Below are 19828 nucleotides of genomic sequence, written 5' to 3'. Positions count from 1 at the left end.
AAATCCTAAGTCTGTAACCACTTTAAAGTGACCAATGTGACCACTTTAAAGAAGTGTAATTATAAAATAATCATGCTTAAAGGCAGACCTATTCCCTCCAATTTTTATAGCACGAAAAGCCCATTAACCAAGAAATTATGTTTAAAATAAAACGTTAAGTGGAAACCTTCCCCTTGACCTCAGAATTCTAAATCATATCCACAATATGGCTGCAAGTATGTAGTATGGCTTAAGCAGACAGGGAAAATATGCAAAAATGAAAACAGTATGATACTGAGGCAGATGGGATGGGTGATTTTATTCTTTTTCTCAATAATTTTTTTCAATATTACAAAATTAGAATTATAGATAGTATAGCTAAGTTTTTGTTTGTTTTTTAAGATTTGAATACTGTTTATTATAAACTGGATGGGATCCTGATTTCTTTTCATTTCCTCCAATGCCTGGCTACAAGACAACTCTCCAAATGAACATTTTCTATTTTTACAGTGATGTTTTAACTGTAATGTTAACTGTAAGAATTTCTGATCTGTTTCCTGCTCATTTCCCTTGTATCCAATCCCTTACTCCTGCTATCAAAAGAAACACTGTTTCTCTATTTTGAGGGCACAAGTCTGGCATTATAGTTATTTGTCAGTAACAATGCTAAAATGTATGGAAGTTTTGTTTAAATTGATACCATTTTATTTATTTTCTTCCTATTTGGTTTAAATAACATTAAGCCAAAAGTATAAAAAAATGCAGACACATTCTAGTTTGAAGAGGAAAAGGCATGTGGAAAAGGCACTTTTGGTCATTAGTCAATAAGGAGGAAGGGAGTTCCCATCTACAAGGTAAGTCGATATTCCAGATTTTAGATCCCATTCTCCATGGAATTATATGTACGCTGCTTATGCTAAAATTGATCCTAAAAATCGAAGAGAAAGCAACAGAAAGATTATGATGAGAACACAAAAATCAAAGTAATTAGGAACTATTTTGCAGAATGTTTTACATTAAGACTGTTCCTCACTAGCAGGAGTATCTTAAAACCTTCAGGTGACTCAAAGTTCTCAGGGTTTGAATTTGGATAGGCCCAGAACATCCATTTAAAATGTTCCATTTAAAACGGGAACACTAGGGACACCTGGGTGGCTCAGTCATTAAGTTGCTGCCTTCAGCTCAGGTCATGATCTCAGGGTCCTGGGATTGGGCCTGCTGCACGGGGCCCTCTCTCAGCGGGATGCCTGCTTCTCCCTCTCCTACTCCCCCTGCTTATGTTCCTTCTCTTGCTGTGTCTCTCTCTGTCAAATAAATAAATAAAATCTTAAAAAAAAAAAAAAAAAGGAAAACACTTGTAGGAGCTGACGGGGTCGGCCCTTGGGTTCAGCACATTCATGCTCTATTTCAGCTGAGAAAAGGGACCTTGTATGTAGGACTAATTCTAACTCTGTTACTCTCGAAGAATTCTGCCTTTGTTTAAATACTTCATTTCCTGGTGACACACTATGTTAAAATTATTCTATGTTGTGTTAAATAAGGGGAATTTACCATGCTTATCAGTATCGTAGGAGAAAACTTTCAACTGGGGCTCCTGGGTGGCTCCGAAGGGTAAGCGTCATGATCTCAGGGTCTTGGGACTGAGCCCCAGGCGGAGCTCCCTGCTCAGGGGGGCAGTCTGCTTCTCCCTCTCCTCCCTGCTTGTGCTCTCTTGCTATCTTTGTCTCTCTCTTTCTCTCAAATACATAAAATCTTTAAAAACTAAAAAACTTCCAACCAATTCTATTCATATTTTAAATTAAGAATTTAAAAACAGGGGTGCCTAAGTGGCTCAGTCTGTTAAGCCTCCAACTGCTGATTTTTCCTCAGGTCATGATCTCAGGGTTCTGGGATTTGGAGCCCCCAAGTCGGGCTCTGTGCTCAGTGGGGAGTCTACTTGAGAATTCCTTCCCCTCACCCCCTTTACATGCTCTTTCTCTCTCTCTTAAATAAAAATAAATAAATCTTTAAAAAAAAAGGAATTTAAAAACATAATCAGTAGTCTTTGTGATCTTACAGATAATCTCCTACAGAATAATTCTTACTATACTGTTCAATAACAAATAGCTATTAAGCTCTATTTCTTGTTGTTCTTTGACATATTACATTAAAATGCAGATAAGGTTATTTCCAAGTTTTTAGGGACATCTCCTTTTCCCCTAAGGACATCTGACAATCTGATTAAGTCTAGAATGGAACTGACTGCATTTGTATTAGGTGAATAATATATTTTAATGCTTTTTTTAAAAAAAAGATTTTATTTATTTATTTGACAGAGAGAGAGATCACAAGTAGTCAGAGAGGCAGGCAGAGAGGCAGGCAGAGAGAGAGGAGGAAGCAGGCTCCCTGCTGAGCAGAAAGCCCAATGAGGGGCTTGATCCCAGGACCCTGAGATCATGACCTGAACCGAAGGCAGAGGCTTTAACCCACTGAGCCACCCAGGTGCCCCTATTTTAATGCTTTTAAGATTAAAGCAATATATATTTATCAAAGGACATTCGTAACAGAGGAAGATATGAAAAAAATAAAATCATTTGTAACCTACCACACCAAAACTGTCTATACATAGTCATGTATCATTTTAAGATTTTTCTGGACTCAAACTTTTTTTTTTTAAAGATTTTATTTATTTATTTGACAGACACAGATCACAAGTAAGCAGAAAGGCAGGCAGAGAGAGAGGGGGAAGCAGGCTTCCTGCTGAGCAGAGAGCCCGATGCAGAGCTCGATCCCAGGACCCTAGGATCATGACCTGAGCCGAAGGCAGAGACTTTAACCCACTGAGTCACCCAGGTGCCCTTGACTCATACTTTTAGATCAAGTTTTCTCAGTCTCAGCATTATTGCTGTTTTGGGCTGGAAAACTGTTTGTTGTGGATCACAGGATATTTATGCAGCATTCCTGACTTCTACCCTCTAGATACAAATAGCAGCACCCCTCACTGTCAGCTGTGACAACCCAAAATGTCTCCAGACATTGCCAAATGTTCCTCTGGGGGCAAAATCCCCTCCCACTGAGGACCAACCACCATTTCAGAGGTCTAAGAGGTTTTAGCAGTCAGATTTCACCTCTTTGATTTATAGGTGAGAAAATTAATACTTAGAGAGATCAGTGCAGACGGTCTGCCCAGAATCTCATGACTAATTAAATTAGGGTAGAATCGGGCTAGAAAATGCAGATAACTAGACTATTAGTAAATTAAATATTCATTATAACATTCTGCTTCCCTAGATTGTAGGGAAAATAGTGTGACCTTTCTTTCTGTTGTCAGGACAAATGCTGTTTTTTTTTTTTTAAATGGATGATACAAAGCAGCTGAATATCCTCAAATCCTCTTATAAACAGAAAGCCTTTAAAGCAGACAGCAAGATGTCAGGAGTATGATCTAATCATTATCATTTATAGTTTATTAGATTTTAGCAATTTTACCTGTAAGACTGTAATTTCTGTGATAGTTGATTTTTTTAAAACAATATCTGCTAAAGATTTCACCAAGAAAAGACTGCCAGAGAAAATTCGGAGATGGTTAATATGACTAACAGTATTTTTCTTCCTCTGTCCTTTATCTGTGTTGCTCATCTGTAAAAACCACCTGCATTTCTCATGTGAAAGCAGTGGAATGTTGAACGTCCTCAGCAAAGTCCTTGAAGGTCCTTCATATGTGTGTGCTTTGCTCAGCCAAAATAAACTTGTACACTGACCTTGCGAACAGATGCCTGGTAATGAGGTCACAGAACTGAGTAACATTTTCAGAAAATTGCTTTACAGTGTCATAAATGTTCTGATTAGATTCCTATTTTCATCTTTAACATGCTCAGGTGGTTCAACCTGGGAATCCTAGGTAGGGCTATTACCCATCTTTAAAGGTCACACCAAGAGTCCAATCATTTTTAGCCTGAAAGATATTTTTAACAAACTATAGGTTGTAAAAATCTTAAATTAATTCTCAAGGCTTACTATTGGCTTTCTTGAAGTTTCTCCTTAAATTTGACCTATTTCCTATTTCAGTTTCAATTTACTCTTTAGTCTGAAATGTCTGGTTCAGTGATTTCTTCCATCATCGTGCCTTTCTTTGACATCTCCAGAGATGAAACTAATTTCACTTACACAGTCCAACTTGAGGCAAACAGTTTTAACATAATGCTACATTCAGCATATTTAATGACTATTTCTAATGAATAAAAGCCAGGATGGCTGAAGCCAACATTCGCTGTGTTCATGCTGGGATGGAGACAGCTACCTCACGCACAGTGATCTTGATAACAAAAGGACCGCCACATCACAAACAAGAAGGGAAAGTTCCAAAATGAATTCAAATTATGGGACATGTGTCTGATTTGCAGTGGTAACTCAGATGATTCTTCTGTTCTCTATTTCCTGCCTTTGAAGTGGGGAGGTGGTTTTATGATGCTAAATATATAGATAAAAACAAACAATGAATCACAAAGAAGAAATGCTTGTATAGCCTTTCTGAAGAAACGCATTTCTGTGAGCTAATGCTTATTTTAATAATGGGAGGGCAGGGGGAAAGCTCTTAGCCACTGAAGATGAGATACAATTTTCAGTCAGTGAAAACAGACCCTCAGCGAGACAGCAGCCTGTGAGAGGAGGGACTGTGTCTGTCTGGCCCACGGCTGCATGCCCGGCACCTGCCATATAGCAGGCACTGAACAAACCCATGTTGAACAAATACACAGGATGCCAAACACCGATCACAGCAAAGGATAAAATACAAATAAACGAGGAGACAGTGAGGAGAAGATAATATAGTGGGGATTTCTGATTCCCCACATAGAGGCTTTGGAAGTAGTAACCGTAAGTCCAAGTAAAATAAATATCCCATGATATGGTCACAGTATGTAGAAAGGGGTCTCACAGAGTTGCAGGACTAGAAATGATACTTAGATGTTAAAGAGAGGAAGAAAAATGGGATTTCTATGCTTTTCTGTTTCCCAGAACAATGTTCTAAAAAGTCCTTATTTTCTAAGCAGTGTTTCAAGTTGCAATTTGATTTTTAGTTGCTATGCCAAAGAATCATATTGAACGATGCTTTTAAATATGTAAAATTCAGAAAGCATCTTCTTGGGGGGATGGTTTAAGACCTGTACCAGTTGACCCTTGAAAAATGTGGGGGTTACAGGCATCAACTCACTGGGCAGTAAAGAAATCTGTGTCTAAGTTTTGACTCCCTTGGGATTTAACTAATAGCCTACTGGTGGCTGTAAGTCACACTGATAACAGTTGATTAACAAGTACTTTGTAGGTCATATGTATCATATACTGTCCTTTTACAATAAAGTAAGCTAGAGAAAAGAAAATGTTACGAGAAAATGTTATTAAGGAAGAGAAAATACATATTCACAGTACTATACTGTATTTACTGAAGAAAATTGGTATATAATTGGATCCAACAAGTTGATAGCCTTGACTGTTCAAGGGTCAATGGCACTTCATTTGTGAAGTCGAATAAAGTTAAATTTTGTAACAGAAGCAATCAGCTTCCTTGTTCTCCTGTCCATCTTCTTGCTGGCACCATTTTAAACCCTCTACTTTCCTATCTGGCAGGTGAGGGTTTTCTTTCTCTCCCACCTTCTCTCCTTCCCCCACCTTTCTGATAGAGCAAAATCACAGCTGTTCAATCTACAGTCTGTATTCTCATGATTATGACGTGCATGCTGTTTGCTGCTGGGTTGAGTCATACTCCATTATTATTATTATTTTTTTAAAGATTTATTTATTTATTTGACAGACAGAGATAACAAGCAGGCAGAGAGGCAGGCAGAGAGATAGAGGGAAAGCAGGCTCCCTGCTGATGCGGGGCTCGATCCCAGGACCCTGGGATCATGACCTGAGCCGAAGGCAGAGGCTTTAATCCACTGAGCCACCAAGGCGCCCCCATACTCCATTATTATACTTCCTTTCCTACATAACTTTCTTTTCCAGAGCTAACAATATCCCATTTTTAAGTATTCATTTGATTAGTCGTCCTATGCCCTTGGTCTTAACATTGCCTCTAGTGCATTTTTCATCGTGTCTCGTGTGTCTTCTGGTTGACTGGTTGGAGCATTTGCTGACCAGTTTAAGTGTCATTCCTGCAGGGGATTAAACCTATTAGATACTCTTCTCCCTGTACTTTTCCCTGAGACCCCTGTCCTGGCACCCTCAACCCATCACATCCCATCTTGGCCTGCTGTACTCTGGCCTTGCACATTCTCCATGTTTACCCTGGGAAGAAGTCCTGTCACCTTCCTTCTGTGTTGGACTCCCTGTCTCCTAGATCCTGTGGGTTTCCTTTTCCATGGATTAGTCCCTAATTTTGGCAGAGCACAGTACCCTGATAAAGAACACACACGAAGTCAATTTTGTGACTTTGCATGCCTCAAAAACAAAAAAAGAAGAAGAACATTTATTTTCTAGGCTCACACGTGACTGATAGCTTGACTGCTACAGAATCTAAAGGTGAAAATCATCATGGTTTCATGGATGGTATTACTCTTCAGTCTTCAAGCTTTCATTGCCACTATTTAGAAATTTAATTGCCATTCTGATTCTCGATCATCTGAATGTGACATACTTTTTTTTTTTTTTTTAAAGACTTTATTTATCTATTTGACACACAGAGAGAGATCACAAGTAGGCAGAGAGGCAGGCAGAGAGAGAGAGGAGGAAGCAGGCTTCCTGCTGAGCAGAGAGCCTGATGCGGGGCTCGATCCCAGGACCCTGAGATCATGACCTGAGCCGAAGGCAGCGGCTTAACCCACTGAGCCACCCAGGCACTCCCCATCGGGGAATCGAACCCCGGTCTCCCGCGTGACAGGCGGGGATACTCACCACTATACTAACGAGGACGGCGGCGGCCATCCGGCCTGAATGTGACATACTTTTAATCTTTGGAATCCTTAAATTTTTTTTCCTTCTTTCTGGTGTTTTGGAATAGTCCAGTGACCTTGCTCCCAGTCAGTCTTTTTTTTTTTTTTATACATTGTGCTATGTACTCTGTGGGCCTTTTCAATCTAGAGGTTCATGTCCTTCAGTTTTGGGAAGTATTAATGTATTATTTCTTTGATAACCGCATCTGTGGTCACTTGTAGAATTCCTAGATGTTGAATATTAGATCTCTTGGATGCTCTTTTTCAGTACATGTGGAAATCAAGCATGTATTTCCATTAAGCAAGAAATAAAAAGCAAATGAACTTTTAAAATGGAAAACAGTCCTTCAATAAGATGAAAATTTTACTATTTACTATTTCAGTATCTGTTTTTATCTATACTAATAAAAGAAAAAGATTTTAAAAGCCAAGTAATGGGCAAACTGTACTTCACTACAGTGCTGACAGTTAATAATCGTTAATAATACAGTTGTCTTATATGGCTAGGGATGCAGAGTTAGTAAGTTTCTACCTAATTCTTTTTTTTTTTTTTAAGATTTTATTTGTTTATTTGACGGAGAGAGATCACAAGTAGATAGAGAGGCAGGCAGAGAGAGAGAGAGGGAAGCAGGCTCCCTGCTGAGCAGAGAGCCCGATGCGGGACTCGATCCCAGGACCCTGAGATCATGACCTGAGCCGAAGGCAGAGGCTTAACCCACTGAGCCACCCAGGCGCCCTCTACTTAATTCTTAATGTAACACTTCTGGGTATATAATTTGAGTATAATTTTGATTTTTAAATCTGTTGATCATATTAATTGTACTTGAGCTAAAGATCACTCTGAAAAATTAAGGATCATTCTGGAAACCCCATTGAACATTTGACATCCCTTCACCATTGTTATTATATAGTATCACCACTTAATTAGAGTATTTATTCCCACAGCATTGGTATTTTGGTTCAAGATAACCGAGTTGAAAAAGCCTAACTCAAAAGCTGGAATATTACTTAATCTCAATTTAAGTTAACAGCAACAAACCCAAATTTTCACTGGAGAGAGAGGGAGAGACATTGATATTAATGTTCAGTGGAGTCCTACTATATTTTGGCAAGCACTATGCTTTTGGATATGCTCTCACAGATAGGTATGTTACCCCCATTTTAGACATGAAGCAACCAGTGAACACAGAGGTAAGTAAATCACCAACAGTTATTTAGAAAGTCACACTCAGCATTTTCTGGATCTGAAGCCCATTTTCTTTCCATATAATACACACACACCAAAATCAATTACGCTACGGTATTTAAAATAAATCACATAAAAAACTACATGCAAAGAAATCCAAATGCCATAATGCGAGTTTTCACAGAAGGCACGCATTGGATAACTTTACTTGCAAAACATGACACATGACATTAGTAACTTGCTGAGTAAAATCTCAAGTTTTAAGAACAGAATTTTTCATGCCTTATTTTGAATAATTAGTTACCTCAAATTGGTTGAAGTAGGGGTGCAGGAGTAAGCCAGAAATCCTATCAAGATATTGCCATCGAGGGGGAGGAGAGAGAGACAGACAGAAAGAGGGGGACACCAGAGACAGGGAAAGAAAGAATTGTCATCTTTACTAGAGGTGATTTATTCAACCTTACTTTAAGATTAAAAAGAAGGAAAATTATGACAGAATGACACCTTTAGGTATGCCTTTCTATATTAACTAGCTCTCATTTTGTGATCAATTAAGACTTCCAAAGTATTGAGTAGTTACAAAAAACATGCATTAAAGTGTTTCTTAAATTATCCACTTGTTCTTTCCTGCATTACAAAAATAAGCAGAAAGCAAAATTCTGCCAAAATTTTATAATGATCTGGAAAAAAGCGCCACCCGACTTTGTCCATTGGCTTAATGTGACACCGGATAAAACACGTAACTAAACAGTTACCTTCACGGCTGCAGTGACAGCAGCAGTGGCTGCTAAAGCCAACCCTTGTCGCCCGAAGTTGACCACCGTCTCGTAGCCCCGCTCCTTGGCTTGTACAATATAGTCATCGATCTCCTGGGGAGAAACAAACAGACTCACAGATAGAAACATGGTGTGATGATAGTGTCAAGAAGCTGAAAATGAGGACCTTCCCCTGCCCATGAAATGACAGTTTCACTTGTTTTATAGCGTAAACCATGCCATGATGTACATTTCTAACAAACAATTTGTAGAAATAATTTATATATCTTACCCTTTCCTTGGAAGACAGAAGTGGATGAAGGAATTTCCTATATATTAAACTTGCTCCTTTGGTATAGGGAGAGAGCAGCCACACAACAAAGGCAATCTTAAGCTCATAGTACAGGGGGAACCTAATAAGAAAAAATTTGAAAAAACTGCTGGTGAAACTAAACGACAAGAGGGAAATCATGTACGCACACACTCACGAACGCACACAAGATTTTAAGAAAGTTCAATCACTGAGTTAAGTCTTCACATGTAAAAGTGAGCAATTAATGAAAGAACTGTATTTGAAATTGACTTAATTTCATTAACTATAAATGAGTTCCAACCAAAGAGGGTTACATTCTCCTGCAGAGAACCAGCAACTTCTAGTACAATATTCTTCTGTTGAAGAGACCACAGGCAAGATGCCAACGGACTGTAGTGGTCCAGAGAGAACATTAATAGCATCTACCCAAGGTGGTGAGGGGCACTCCCAACCCTTCCACAGGTCGGTCGGTACCTGACATCTCTCTGCACACCAGGACTCAGTTTTACATGCTCCACGGGCACAAAGTTATGCCACGAACACATCTCCTTCTCCTTCTCAGAAGCCCCTGAGAACTTCCCTTCCAATCTCATTTGGCTGGAACTGCAACGCTGGGCAGACAATCCTTCACTCTAAGGGGAATGGAATTCCCACGTGGTAGACTGGGAATTAGCGTTATCCACCAACGCATGCCCCTTTCCATGTGACTTTGCAGTGCTCTCTCTCCCTGTAGGCTGAGTGTACTTCCTGTAGGCATGTGACTTGCCTTGGCCAACTTCACGTCAGTCTGACATATCACATGCATGCAAAAGCTTCAAATGCCCCTTGATTTCCTCACCCTGGCATCCCCCAACCTCTTGCTTTGAATTTTTGCTGTCTTTCATGAGAACAGCTGCTTCTTCAGCCTTGGTCCTCAAACAAGAAGACACTTAAAACTGGGCTGAGCCCAGCAACGCTGCAGTCAACCTTCTGCCCTTAAATGACTTGAGCAAGAAATATGTTTGTTTTTCTAACTCACTGTGGTTAAAAGGTTGTCAACTGCCACAGCAAAAGTGAACTAATATACTGTAGGGGACTGGCATCCTCGGGCAGGAACTATTAAGATATGTGACATCTGAACAAATCTGGGCTCTCCTGACAAGGCAGAGGGGTACAGGGCAGTAAGGAATGACTGCTGTGTAGTCAACAAAGGGTCTTTGCCTGGTGCAATTATAGAGGAGTTTCCGGACTTCTACTGTTCCTGGTAAACTTTTTCTACATCACTTGCTTTTTACTAATGTATACATGCTACATCTGCAATCAGGAAAAAAATGAGTCTTGAAAAAGAGAACCTCAAAACTTAAGAGACCTAGCATGCTTTGAAATTGTTCTGCCCCTTAAAACCAAATAAAAACCCTCCCCCAAAGCTCTACCCAAACACTGAACAGGTAAATGAATGAGCTTTGGGATAGAGGAAGGACTACTTAGGTTTCAAATCAGAAGAGAAAGATGGGTGCAGACACAGAGAAGTTCACGAATGAGGGCAACTTGTTAAGAACATTTAAGCCCGGTGACTTCTCTATTTTTTTCTAGCAATCCAACGTGACCTAATGTGCTGTGAGAGTATGATGAGAAGAGCAAAGCCAGGAAGACAGTTTAAGGAGAGAAAAATGTTTGAAACAGAGGCAGGAGGGCATGGAGGTAGTGAGTAAAGGGAATGGGGAGGTTCAGACTGATACCTATATGGGCACCTGACTGATGCTCTGGGGGGGCTGCCTTTGGGAGCCCAGGTAAAGATACAAAGTATTAGGTTTAAAGATTTTAAAAGGAGGACCTCTCCAGTGATGGTAAGGTTTAGACAGAAATACACCAGTGAAATATGGCACAAGGAGATTCAAGTTGTTCCACTTGGTATTACTTCTTGGTAAAATGTTAAATCCTTGAGGATATAAACAGGCTTTAATTTTGTCTCAGCTATTTGGAACAGAGCAGCCAAGGAGTTGGTGGTGAGTGGGTGTCCATGTGGATGCTGACGTCATCCGGTCTGAATGTCTGTAGTTGAGAGTTTTAAGGATGGGGAGGGAGTGCTAGAACCAGATGCTGTGGGCTTCAAAGGGGTAGTCATTTAGGAAATGATAAAGAAAAATAGCCTGAAGTCATCATGTGGAAAAAGGATAATGACAACCAAGTTTTTCTATTCCAAGATACTGGGACCTGTGTGGGATGTGGCAAAGAGTAACCCATGGGGAGAAGAATGAGCTGCCCTTATCATGAGGGGGGCCTGTAAGGAAAGTAATGTTCTTACGCGGAAGCCAGATGAAAATGAAACACTGGATAATTAGGGAACTTTATCCAATTCCCTTGGTTACCAGCAAGAGTAGGTAAGAACTTGGGACACCAGATAAGGAGTCTATAGTCTGGCCCTTTTCAGTGCTAGAACTTACCAAGCAACTGTTTGATCTGCTACTGTTTCAATCACAGTATACAGAGCAAACACAATCCAGTACATCATCCATCGGACCTGGAAATAATAAAAATGCTTATGAAATAAGAGACTAAGATCATCTGCAACTCTCAATAATTACATATGTATTTTTAGATATACAGCAGGCTGGATCAAATGCAGAAGGTGATGGTTTAATTCTCAACAGGTTTATGTCTGTGTTCCTCATATCCTTACATCAACAGTCTTGGGATAGAAGATGAGAATCGAAGAATAACAAATCTCTAGTCCTGACACAATATAACGTAGGAATTTGAAAGACACAATATAACGTAGGAATTTGAAAGAATCAGAACAATAGGTTAATTTTTCTTAAGTGGAGCAAAGTTCTTTAAAAGATCTTATTCTTATCTATATGCTTCTTCATGATGATGATTAGCTATTTATTATATAGTAACAACATAATACGATATGATCACATTTTAATCTTTATTAGTCTTTTAAAGTTTGCATTCCTTAATTCTCAAAATATAGAAACTGGGGGTGCCTGGGTGGCTCAGTGGATTACGCCACTGCCTTCGGCTCGGGTCATGATCTCACGGTCCTGGGATCGAGCCCCGCATCGGGCTTTCTGCTCCGCGGGGAGTCTGCTGCTTCCTCCTCTCTCTCTGCCTGCCTCTCTGCCTACTTGTGATCTCTGTCTGTCAAATAAATAAATAAAATCTTAAAAAAAAAAAAAAAAGAAAATCTCTCAAAAAAAATTAAAAAAAAAATATAGAAACTGTTGAGGAACCAAAGAACGATCCTGGGTTTGTTAAATTCATAAAGCTAGTGACCCAGTTTGAAAGTCCGTTAGTTATTCTTTTCCCTGAAGCTCCTTGTACACCTGCAACCTCCCACACATCATTTCCTTCTTCTATCAACACCACAATGGTAATTGCAATAGAGTGAATATTTGCGTCCTTCCCCTCAAATTTGTATGCTGAACTCCTAACCCTAAACGTGTATTAGGAGGTGGGACCTTTGAGAGGTGATGAGGTCACGAGGGTGGAGCTTATCTCATAAATGGAGTTAGTGTTCTTCTAAAAGGGCCTCCAAAGAGATCTCTCTTCCCTTCCACCAAATACAGAGAAAATAGCCATCTATGAACCAAGAAGTGGGTCTCACCAGATACCAGACTTGCCTTGATCTTGGACTTCTAGCCTCCAGAACAGTGAGAAATAAATTTCTGTTGTTTATAAGCCACTCAGTCTACGGTACTTTTTTTACAGAGTCTGAATGGACTGAGACGGTAGTTCAGGACATTTCTACCTCTTGCCTGGAATATAGCATCCTAATCAGTCCCTGAGACACCAGTGTCTCTCTGTATCAATCCTTTCACAGAATGCTACCAGATTAATTTTTCTGGAACTCACTTCCTCAACTATACTTTTCCAATTACCTGAGCATGGAGACTCTCTTATCACAGGCTGGATTTTCATTAAGGATTACAATCTCTGATCTTTTGCTCAATATTATAATAATGGCTAATACACAAAACCATGCCAACCATGGGCTAGGGATTGTACTGAGTGTATCACATATTAAATCACCCACTCTCCACAACAATATACAGGAAGGAAACATAATTATTTCCACTACAGATAAGGAAACAGTGACAGAGAGGTAAAATGACTTGTTCAAGGTCACTTAGCCAGAATTTGAATCCATTCTGCCTGACCCCAGATTTGGTGCTATTAATTATACTATGTAGAGAAAGAATATGTGAGGATTTGCTAAATGTGAGATCCGAGAATAACCACTACTTCCTTTGTTTCTTATCCCAATGGGATGACCAAAAAAAAAAATTAGGTCTCTATAAATAGCTAGAAAATTGACCTAACTATTTAGTTTTCCTATAGAAGCTTGTTTAGGTATTCCATAGACAATAGAGACTATAACTCAAGTGGCTTTTATGCTTTTCTCTTCACATGGAGAATTCAATTAAAAACAGCCATGAATAACTTTTGAAGCAATGTATCATGAAACAGAAATATCAATTTGCTATAGTTTATAGACTCCTGAAATCTTAAAAAATTTGCCCAAAGCAAATAATAGAGTATATTATCTATTTGAGAAATACAAGGCGACTGATTTACAATGATCATCTCAAATTTAAAAAGAACAGAACAGCCCAAATGTACTTTTTAGTAAGTTTTTTTTACTTTTCATGAGTTCTCATAAATCGCTCACTGCTGCCAATTCCAAACTTTTGTCCAAATATGGGGATTTTCTTCCAGGGCTCACATCCTATGTGTATTTTTTCCCACCCCTCCCTTTTTAAAGGAAAGTGATACTCTTCCCCGAGTTCATTCACCCAGCCTTCCAGCTCCAAACATGAACTCAGTCAGCACCTTTCCCTCTCAACTGTATCCGGAGGGTTAGCTTTCAATCCGACTGACTAAAGCCTCTCCCAAGAAAAAAATGAAGGAAAGAGACTGCAAGCGGAATAATGAGCTTTTCCACAGTTAGGAGGGATCTTAGAAGTGACACAACCCTTTACTGAGAAAAACTGAGAGACAGTCACAGAGAAAAGCGCTCCCACTGGGCCTCGCATTCCGCCCGCGGTGGGACTCTGGAGGAGATGCCAAGAACCCCGAGAGCTCCCAGGGCAGAGCCTGAAAACAAATAATACAGTAAACTCTTAACTATCTTGAGGCCAAAATAAATAATGTGCACAAGGCCAGTGAGCTAAGAGATGGCCGGAGGAGGCACAGTCTTCCCTGACGTGAACACGACAGCTTCTCAATGACTGGGGGTGGCCTTCAGACCCCTCTTGTCAGTCCTTTTCCCTCTCCTTGTACTCAACACAGGGATTTCAGTGTGACTATCATTTTTCCCAGGAAGGTAGAGGTTTAAATTTGGTTGTCTGTCTCATAGAAAATTTAGGAAACTTTCAGAAAGGCAAAATTATTTAAGTCAGTGCTTGTTACTTTTCATTATTTCACTATTTCCCACCACCGTTACAGTCGTGAATTTCCAAATGGATAACAACTTCACAAGGAGTGTAACTTGCTGGTTAGCAGAGTAGAGGAGAAGTGACGGAGACTGTACACAGAGTGACTGGTGATACCTGAATGACTGGTTTTCAGGGAATGAGCAGCTTCATGTCCAACAGATTTCAAGGGCTTATTCGGTTTCCAAATGAAGTTATTAAATTAATTTTAAACCTCACAAAATAACAGTGCTTTAAAGAATGTAATGTTTACCTCATTTTTTTTTTTAAGGATTTTATGTATTTATTTGACACAGAGAGAGAAAGAGAGAGCACAAGCAGGGATGGGAAAAAGGGAGAAGCAAACTCCTCACTGAGAAGGGAGCCTAGTGCTGGACTCGATCCCAGGACCCTGGGATCATGACCTGAGCTAAAGGCAGATGCTTAACCAACTGAGCCACTCAGGTGCCCCATGTTTATCTTTTTAAAAACTCCCATGTATTTATTTAGGTTGTGAGAGTATTTAGTAATGTCAAAAATTTAAAAAGGAGAAAAAGAAGAAGGCCATGCTATTGCCATTTTATTATTTTATTTTTTTTAAAGATTTTTATTATTTATTTGAAAGAGAGAGAGAGCACAAGCCAGGAGAAAGGCAGAGAGAGAGAAGCATGCTCCTCGCTGAGCAGGGAGCCCGATACAGGGCCGATCCCAGGACCCTGAGATCACATGAGCCGAAGGCAGATGCTTAACGACTAAGCCACCCAGGTGCCCCATTGCCATTTTAATTAATACACAACCAACTATCCAACTAAGAGGGTATTCCTGGACATTTTCCTGGAGTATTGACAACAATTTTATATAAGCAAAGCTCCACTATATAGGAATTTGTCTTTAATGAATAAATTCCTTCATAATCTGCTCTTTTTTTAATAACATTTTTTTTTTAAAGATTTTTATTTATTTATTTGTCAGAGAGAGAGAGAGAGAGCAAGAGCGAGCACAGGCAGACAGAGAGGCAGGCAGAGACAGAGAGAGAAGCAGGCTCCCTGCGGAGCACGGAGCCCGATGTGGGACTCGATCCCAGGACGCTGGGATCATGACCTGAGCCGAAGGCAGCCGCTTAACCAACTGAGCCACCCAGGCGTCCCATCATAATCTGTTCTTAAATTTAAGGATTTTTTTGGTTGTCTTTACCAGAAATATGGACCTTAAATTGTAACAGGCAGGCAATAATAATTAAATGAATGTAATGAGTATGTAATGAGTATTCGTGGGAGCGACCACAAAGAAAGTTAACCTTGAAAAGATACTGCTTTCTTTTTTCTATTAATGGATTTGGTTGGGATTTTATACCAAACGATTACTCAGCAAAGCTTTTATTAAAACTATACGTCAAGGTCACACAGCCTAGTGCTTAAGGTTTTGCTCCAAAGAAATAACAAGAAAGAAGTCAAGGTCAAAAGGGGAAAAAGGGGCGCCTGGGTAGCTCAGTTGTTGAGCGTCTGCCTTCGACTCAGGTCATGATCCCAGGGTCCTGGGATGGAGCCCTGCATTGGGCTTCCTGCTCAGTGGGAAGCCTGCTTTTCCCTCTCCCACTCCCCCTGCTTGTGTTCCCTCTCTCGCTATCAAATAAATAAATAAAATCTAAAAAAAAAAAGGTGGGGGGAGACCAAGTCACAAAACTATAGAAGTATAATTAAAATGTGTGAAGATTAAAGATAAAATATTCTTTAGATCAAAAGAAAACATCAATAACAAAATGCAAAAATAAAACCAAAAATTGGTAGGAAAATAATCACACTGATAATCTGTGAATGTATATAACCGAATAAAATCACCTTTAAAAAATGTTACACAGATATAAATTAGTAACTTAACTGGTAACCTTAATAAATTACAACCTCCTTTTAAGTTGCGGGGGTGGCGGGGAGAGGAGAGGATATGGCATCAACTTCATTTGTTAAAAATTTATGTTCTTGGGCAAAAAAAACTGTGTTCTTAGGGAAGTGGAAACAAATAGTATATAGTATCTTTGTAGTTCGGAAACAATTAGCAAAATCAGCAAACCACTGTCTGGATATCTCCACACAAACAACGAGTAGTAAGAAAGCTGTACCTATGGGGCTGAGCCTGGGTGGCTCAGTGGGTTAAAGCCTCTGCCTTCGGCTCGGGTCGTGATCCCAGGGTCCTGGGATGGAGCCCCACATCGAGCTCTCTGCTCAGTGGGGAGCCTGCTTCCTCCTCTCTCTCTGCCTGCCTCTCTGCCTAGTTGTGATTTCTCTCTGTCAAATAAATAAAAAATATTAAAAAAAAAAAAAAAAAAGAAAGAAAGCTGTACCTAACTCTTCTTAAAAAAGTCTCTCTTTGGTCCCAGGGAACTGAACTATCCAGCAAGGTGAACCTTATACCGATAAGCACTAAGATGGGCATACACACCCTACTTTGCTAAATCTTTCCTATCAAACATAATTTAGACCATTCTTAAGGACTCGGGGGCATCATTACATAGAACACTCACCAGTACGATGACAGCACACCCTACTTACTTTATGTTATGAGAATACAAACATGAACAAGATAGCTTCTGTCCTCAAGGATTTAACATTTTACTGGGGAAAAATGAGTAAAAAACTGTGATTAAAAAAAACAACAACAAAAAAAACAAAAACGGGGACACCTGGGTGGCTCAGTGGTTTAAGCCGCTGCCTTCGGCTCGGGTCATGATCTCGGGGTCCTGGGATCGAGTCCCACATCAGGCTCTCTGCTCGGCGGGGAGCCTGCTTCCCTCTCACTCTCTCTGCCTGCCTCTCTGCCTACTTGTGATCTCTCTCTGTCAAATAAATACATAAAATCTTAAAAAAAAAAACACACAAAAAAAACAAAAAAAAAACCGTTCTGCTGTTTTGACTACATTAGGTGTCCTGGCTTCCAGTGTCAATCAAGAGCATGAGAATCGGAGGAAAGCTTACTAAAGGGACTATTTATAAAGTTGTGAGCAAGGTTCAGGAAACCCAATGAAAGGATACGGGTGCACCCTGGAGTTAGCAACAGTAGGAGCTGGCATTACCCCTAGATGTGAAGGGAGGGGGGAGAAGGGAGGGCAGGGAAAAGTTTCCTGGAATCCGGAGAGGGCAGCTGTAGGGGAGAGCTGTAGCCTCAGGCAGACAGTCACTGTCAACCCGTGGTGGCAGGGGAGGAAGGAAGGATGCTGGAGGACAACCCTCCGACCTCATGCTCATCCTGCCTTCTGATCTTCTGCAGAAGCCTCTCATGGGCCAAACCCAAAAGGACGCCAGAGGTGATGCAGTCCTTATGAATCAGCCTCCCGGGCCATAAGCGACGTGGAGAAATGTAGAGGGAAAATTCCACTGGAAGGGCCAATGAAAGGTCTGAGCACTGCCTCGCCTGCCATCTCTTTCATCCACCCAGAATGGAAGTCTTTTCTCACCACTTCCACAGATCCCTCCCCAGCCCCGATGACCACGATCTCCTGTCTGCGTGATTCCAACAGCATCCTAACCAATCACACTCTGCCTTCCTGGGTCACTCCTGCATACAGCAGTCTGAGGCTCTCGTTAAAACGGAAGCCAAATCACATCATTCCTCTCCTCAAACTCCTCTTCCACGGGGGCGCCTGGGTGGCTCAGTGGGTTGAACCTCTGCCTTCGGCTCAGGTCATGGTCTCAGGGTCCTGGGATCGAGCCCCGTATCGGGGTCTCTGCTTAGCGGGGAGCCTGCTTCCCCCCTCTCTCTGCCTGCCTCTCTGCCTACTTGTGACCTCTGTCAAATAAATAAATACATTCTTAAAAAAAAAAAAAAAAGAACTCTTACCACGGCCTAGACGACCCTGTGGATCAGGTGCCCACTCTCTGGCCTCACCTGCTCCTCCTTGTTGCCCTGTTCTGCTCATCACCTTGGCCCTTTTACTACCCCTTGTGTGCGCAGATATACTCCTGCCTCAGGACCTCTGTACATGCTTTCCTTGTTTATTTATTTACTTATTTTTTGGTCTGAAATGCTCTTCCCCCAGTCATCCATACGGATCCCTTTTTCACTTGCTTCGGGTCTCTGCTCGAATATTTACCCTAGAGGTTTTGAAAATATCAATGTCCTCTTAGCTCCCTTATCCTGACTCATTTTTCTCTTTAGAAACATATCACATATCTAGCAAATGTTTAACTTAAAAAAATTTTTTTTTGGGCCTTTCCCTACTAGAATGTAAACGCCTAGAGGAGAAAGACTTTTATTTTGTTAACTGCTGAATTCCCTGTGCCTGGCCTTGACCGAACTCCATAAACACATATTGACTTGCTGAATGAATATGGGCTGTGCACAGCTCAGCGAGCTCCTTTCTTTAAGGACTGCAAAAGGCCAGACACTCGAGAGGAGATGTAGCAGGACCAGTGAGCATCAACCAGCCCTTTGAGAGATCTGGTTTTAAAGGGGGCGGGGGGGGGGAAGAGGGGGAATAAAAAAAAAGTAGCATGAAGCAAAAAGAAAGCAGGTTTACACTCTCAAGGGTTGAAAATTCTACCAGCAAGAAGATCCAAATGAAGAGAAAGCAGGGATACTTAATGGAACAAGATCCCACATGAGAAAGACAAGAATTAGATTATGAAGAAGAGTGGCCTCAAGAAAGCAGGAGAGAGGCATGCTCCTCTGGGATCGAAGAAAAGACTGGCTGTGTTGGGAACAGGACCAGAGCTAGGGACCTCGATCTTTACTCCAGAGGTCCAGAGGGCAGGTCATCCTTTCAGGCTGGGTGTGAGTGGGAAGGAGGGTGGGTTGGAGGACAGTAGTAAAGGTTTAGACAAGCTGTTCATCTGGATAGGAAAAGCAGCAGCCTAGGGAGGTGCTATTTAGATTATGAGACAAAGGATGGCCTCAGCTGCTCTGGAGGTTAGATCCAGGAGGCTGCCCGTGGTCCAGGTTGAGGACACTGAAACAAGAGAGAGATGGGAGGTGACAGATTGCTCTCTGTAAAGCAGCCCAACAGCAGAAGGGTGGCTGTGGAGCCCCCCCTTTGCAGGTAGGTGGGGCCATGCGTCTAGTTCTCCCCAGCAGAATGGGAGGTGAGGCTTTTGAGAAGTGGGTGTATCTCCCCCACAGGCTCTTCCTCCTTCCTGTGGCCTGGGAAGGCAGGGAGCAGGGCAGTGCTGGAAGCCATGTACTGAAGGTGGGTAGAATCCCAGTTCTTGAAGGATGGCATGAGGAGAATTTGTTGCCAAAATGAACACCTAACCTGGACTGTTATATATGAGAGAGAAATACATTTCTATATTCCTGCAGCT

The 19828-nt window shown here is 41.0% G+C and overlaps 1 protein-coding gene and 1 non-coding gene across 4 annotated transcripts in view; both read right to left on the bottom strand.

Moving 5' to 3' along the window:
- REEP3 (receptor accessory protein 3) overlaps positions 1-19828 on the bottom strand; it is a 97048-nt gene that overhangs the window by 16186 nt on the left and 61034 nt on the right. For all 3 annotated transcript variants that reach the window (XM_046027803.1, XM_046027804.1, XM_046027805.1), the window contains exons 3-5: positions 11565-11641; positions 9121-9241; positions 8829-8942 (exon numbers count right to left, since the gene is read on the bottom strand). In XM_046027803.1, coding sequence (XP_045883759.1) covers positions 8829-8942; positions 9121-9241; positions 11565-11641 — 312 coding nt within the window. The remainder of the gene's footprint in view (positions 1-8828; positions 8943-9120; positions 9242-11564; positions 11642-19828) is intronic.
- Positions 6795-6866, bottom strand: TRNAD-GUC. The gene has a single exon. It is a non-coding gene; the product is annotated as a tRNA-Asp (tRNA).

The sequence above is a fragment of the Meles meles genome, chromosome 13 (genome assembly GCF_922984935.1).
Source record: "Meles meles chromosome 13, mMelMel3.1 paternal haplotype, whole genome shotgun sequence".
NCBI lineage: Eukaryota > Metazoa > Chordata > Mammalia > Carnivora > Mustelidae > Meles > Meles meles.
The sequence above is the reverse complement of the archived record's forward strand: the minus strand, read 5'-3'. Positions and strand labels throughout refer to the sequence as shown.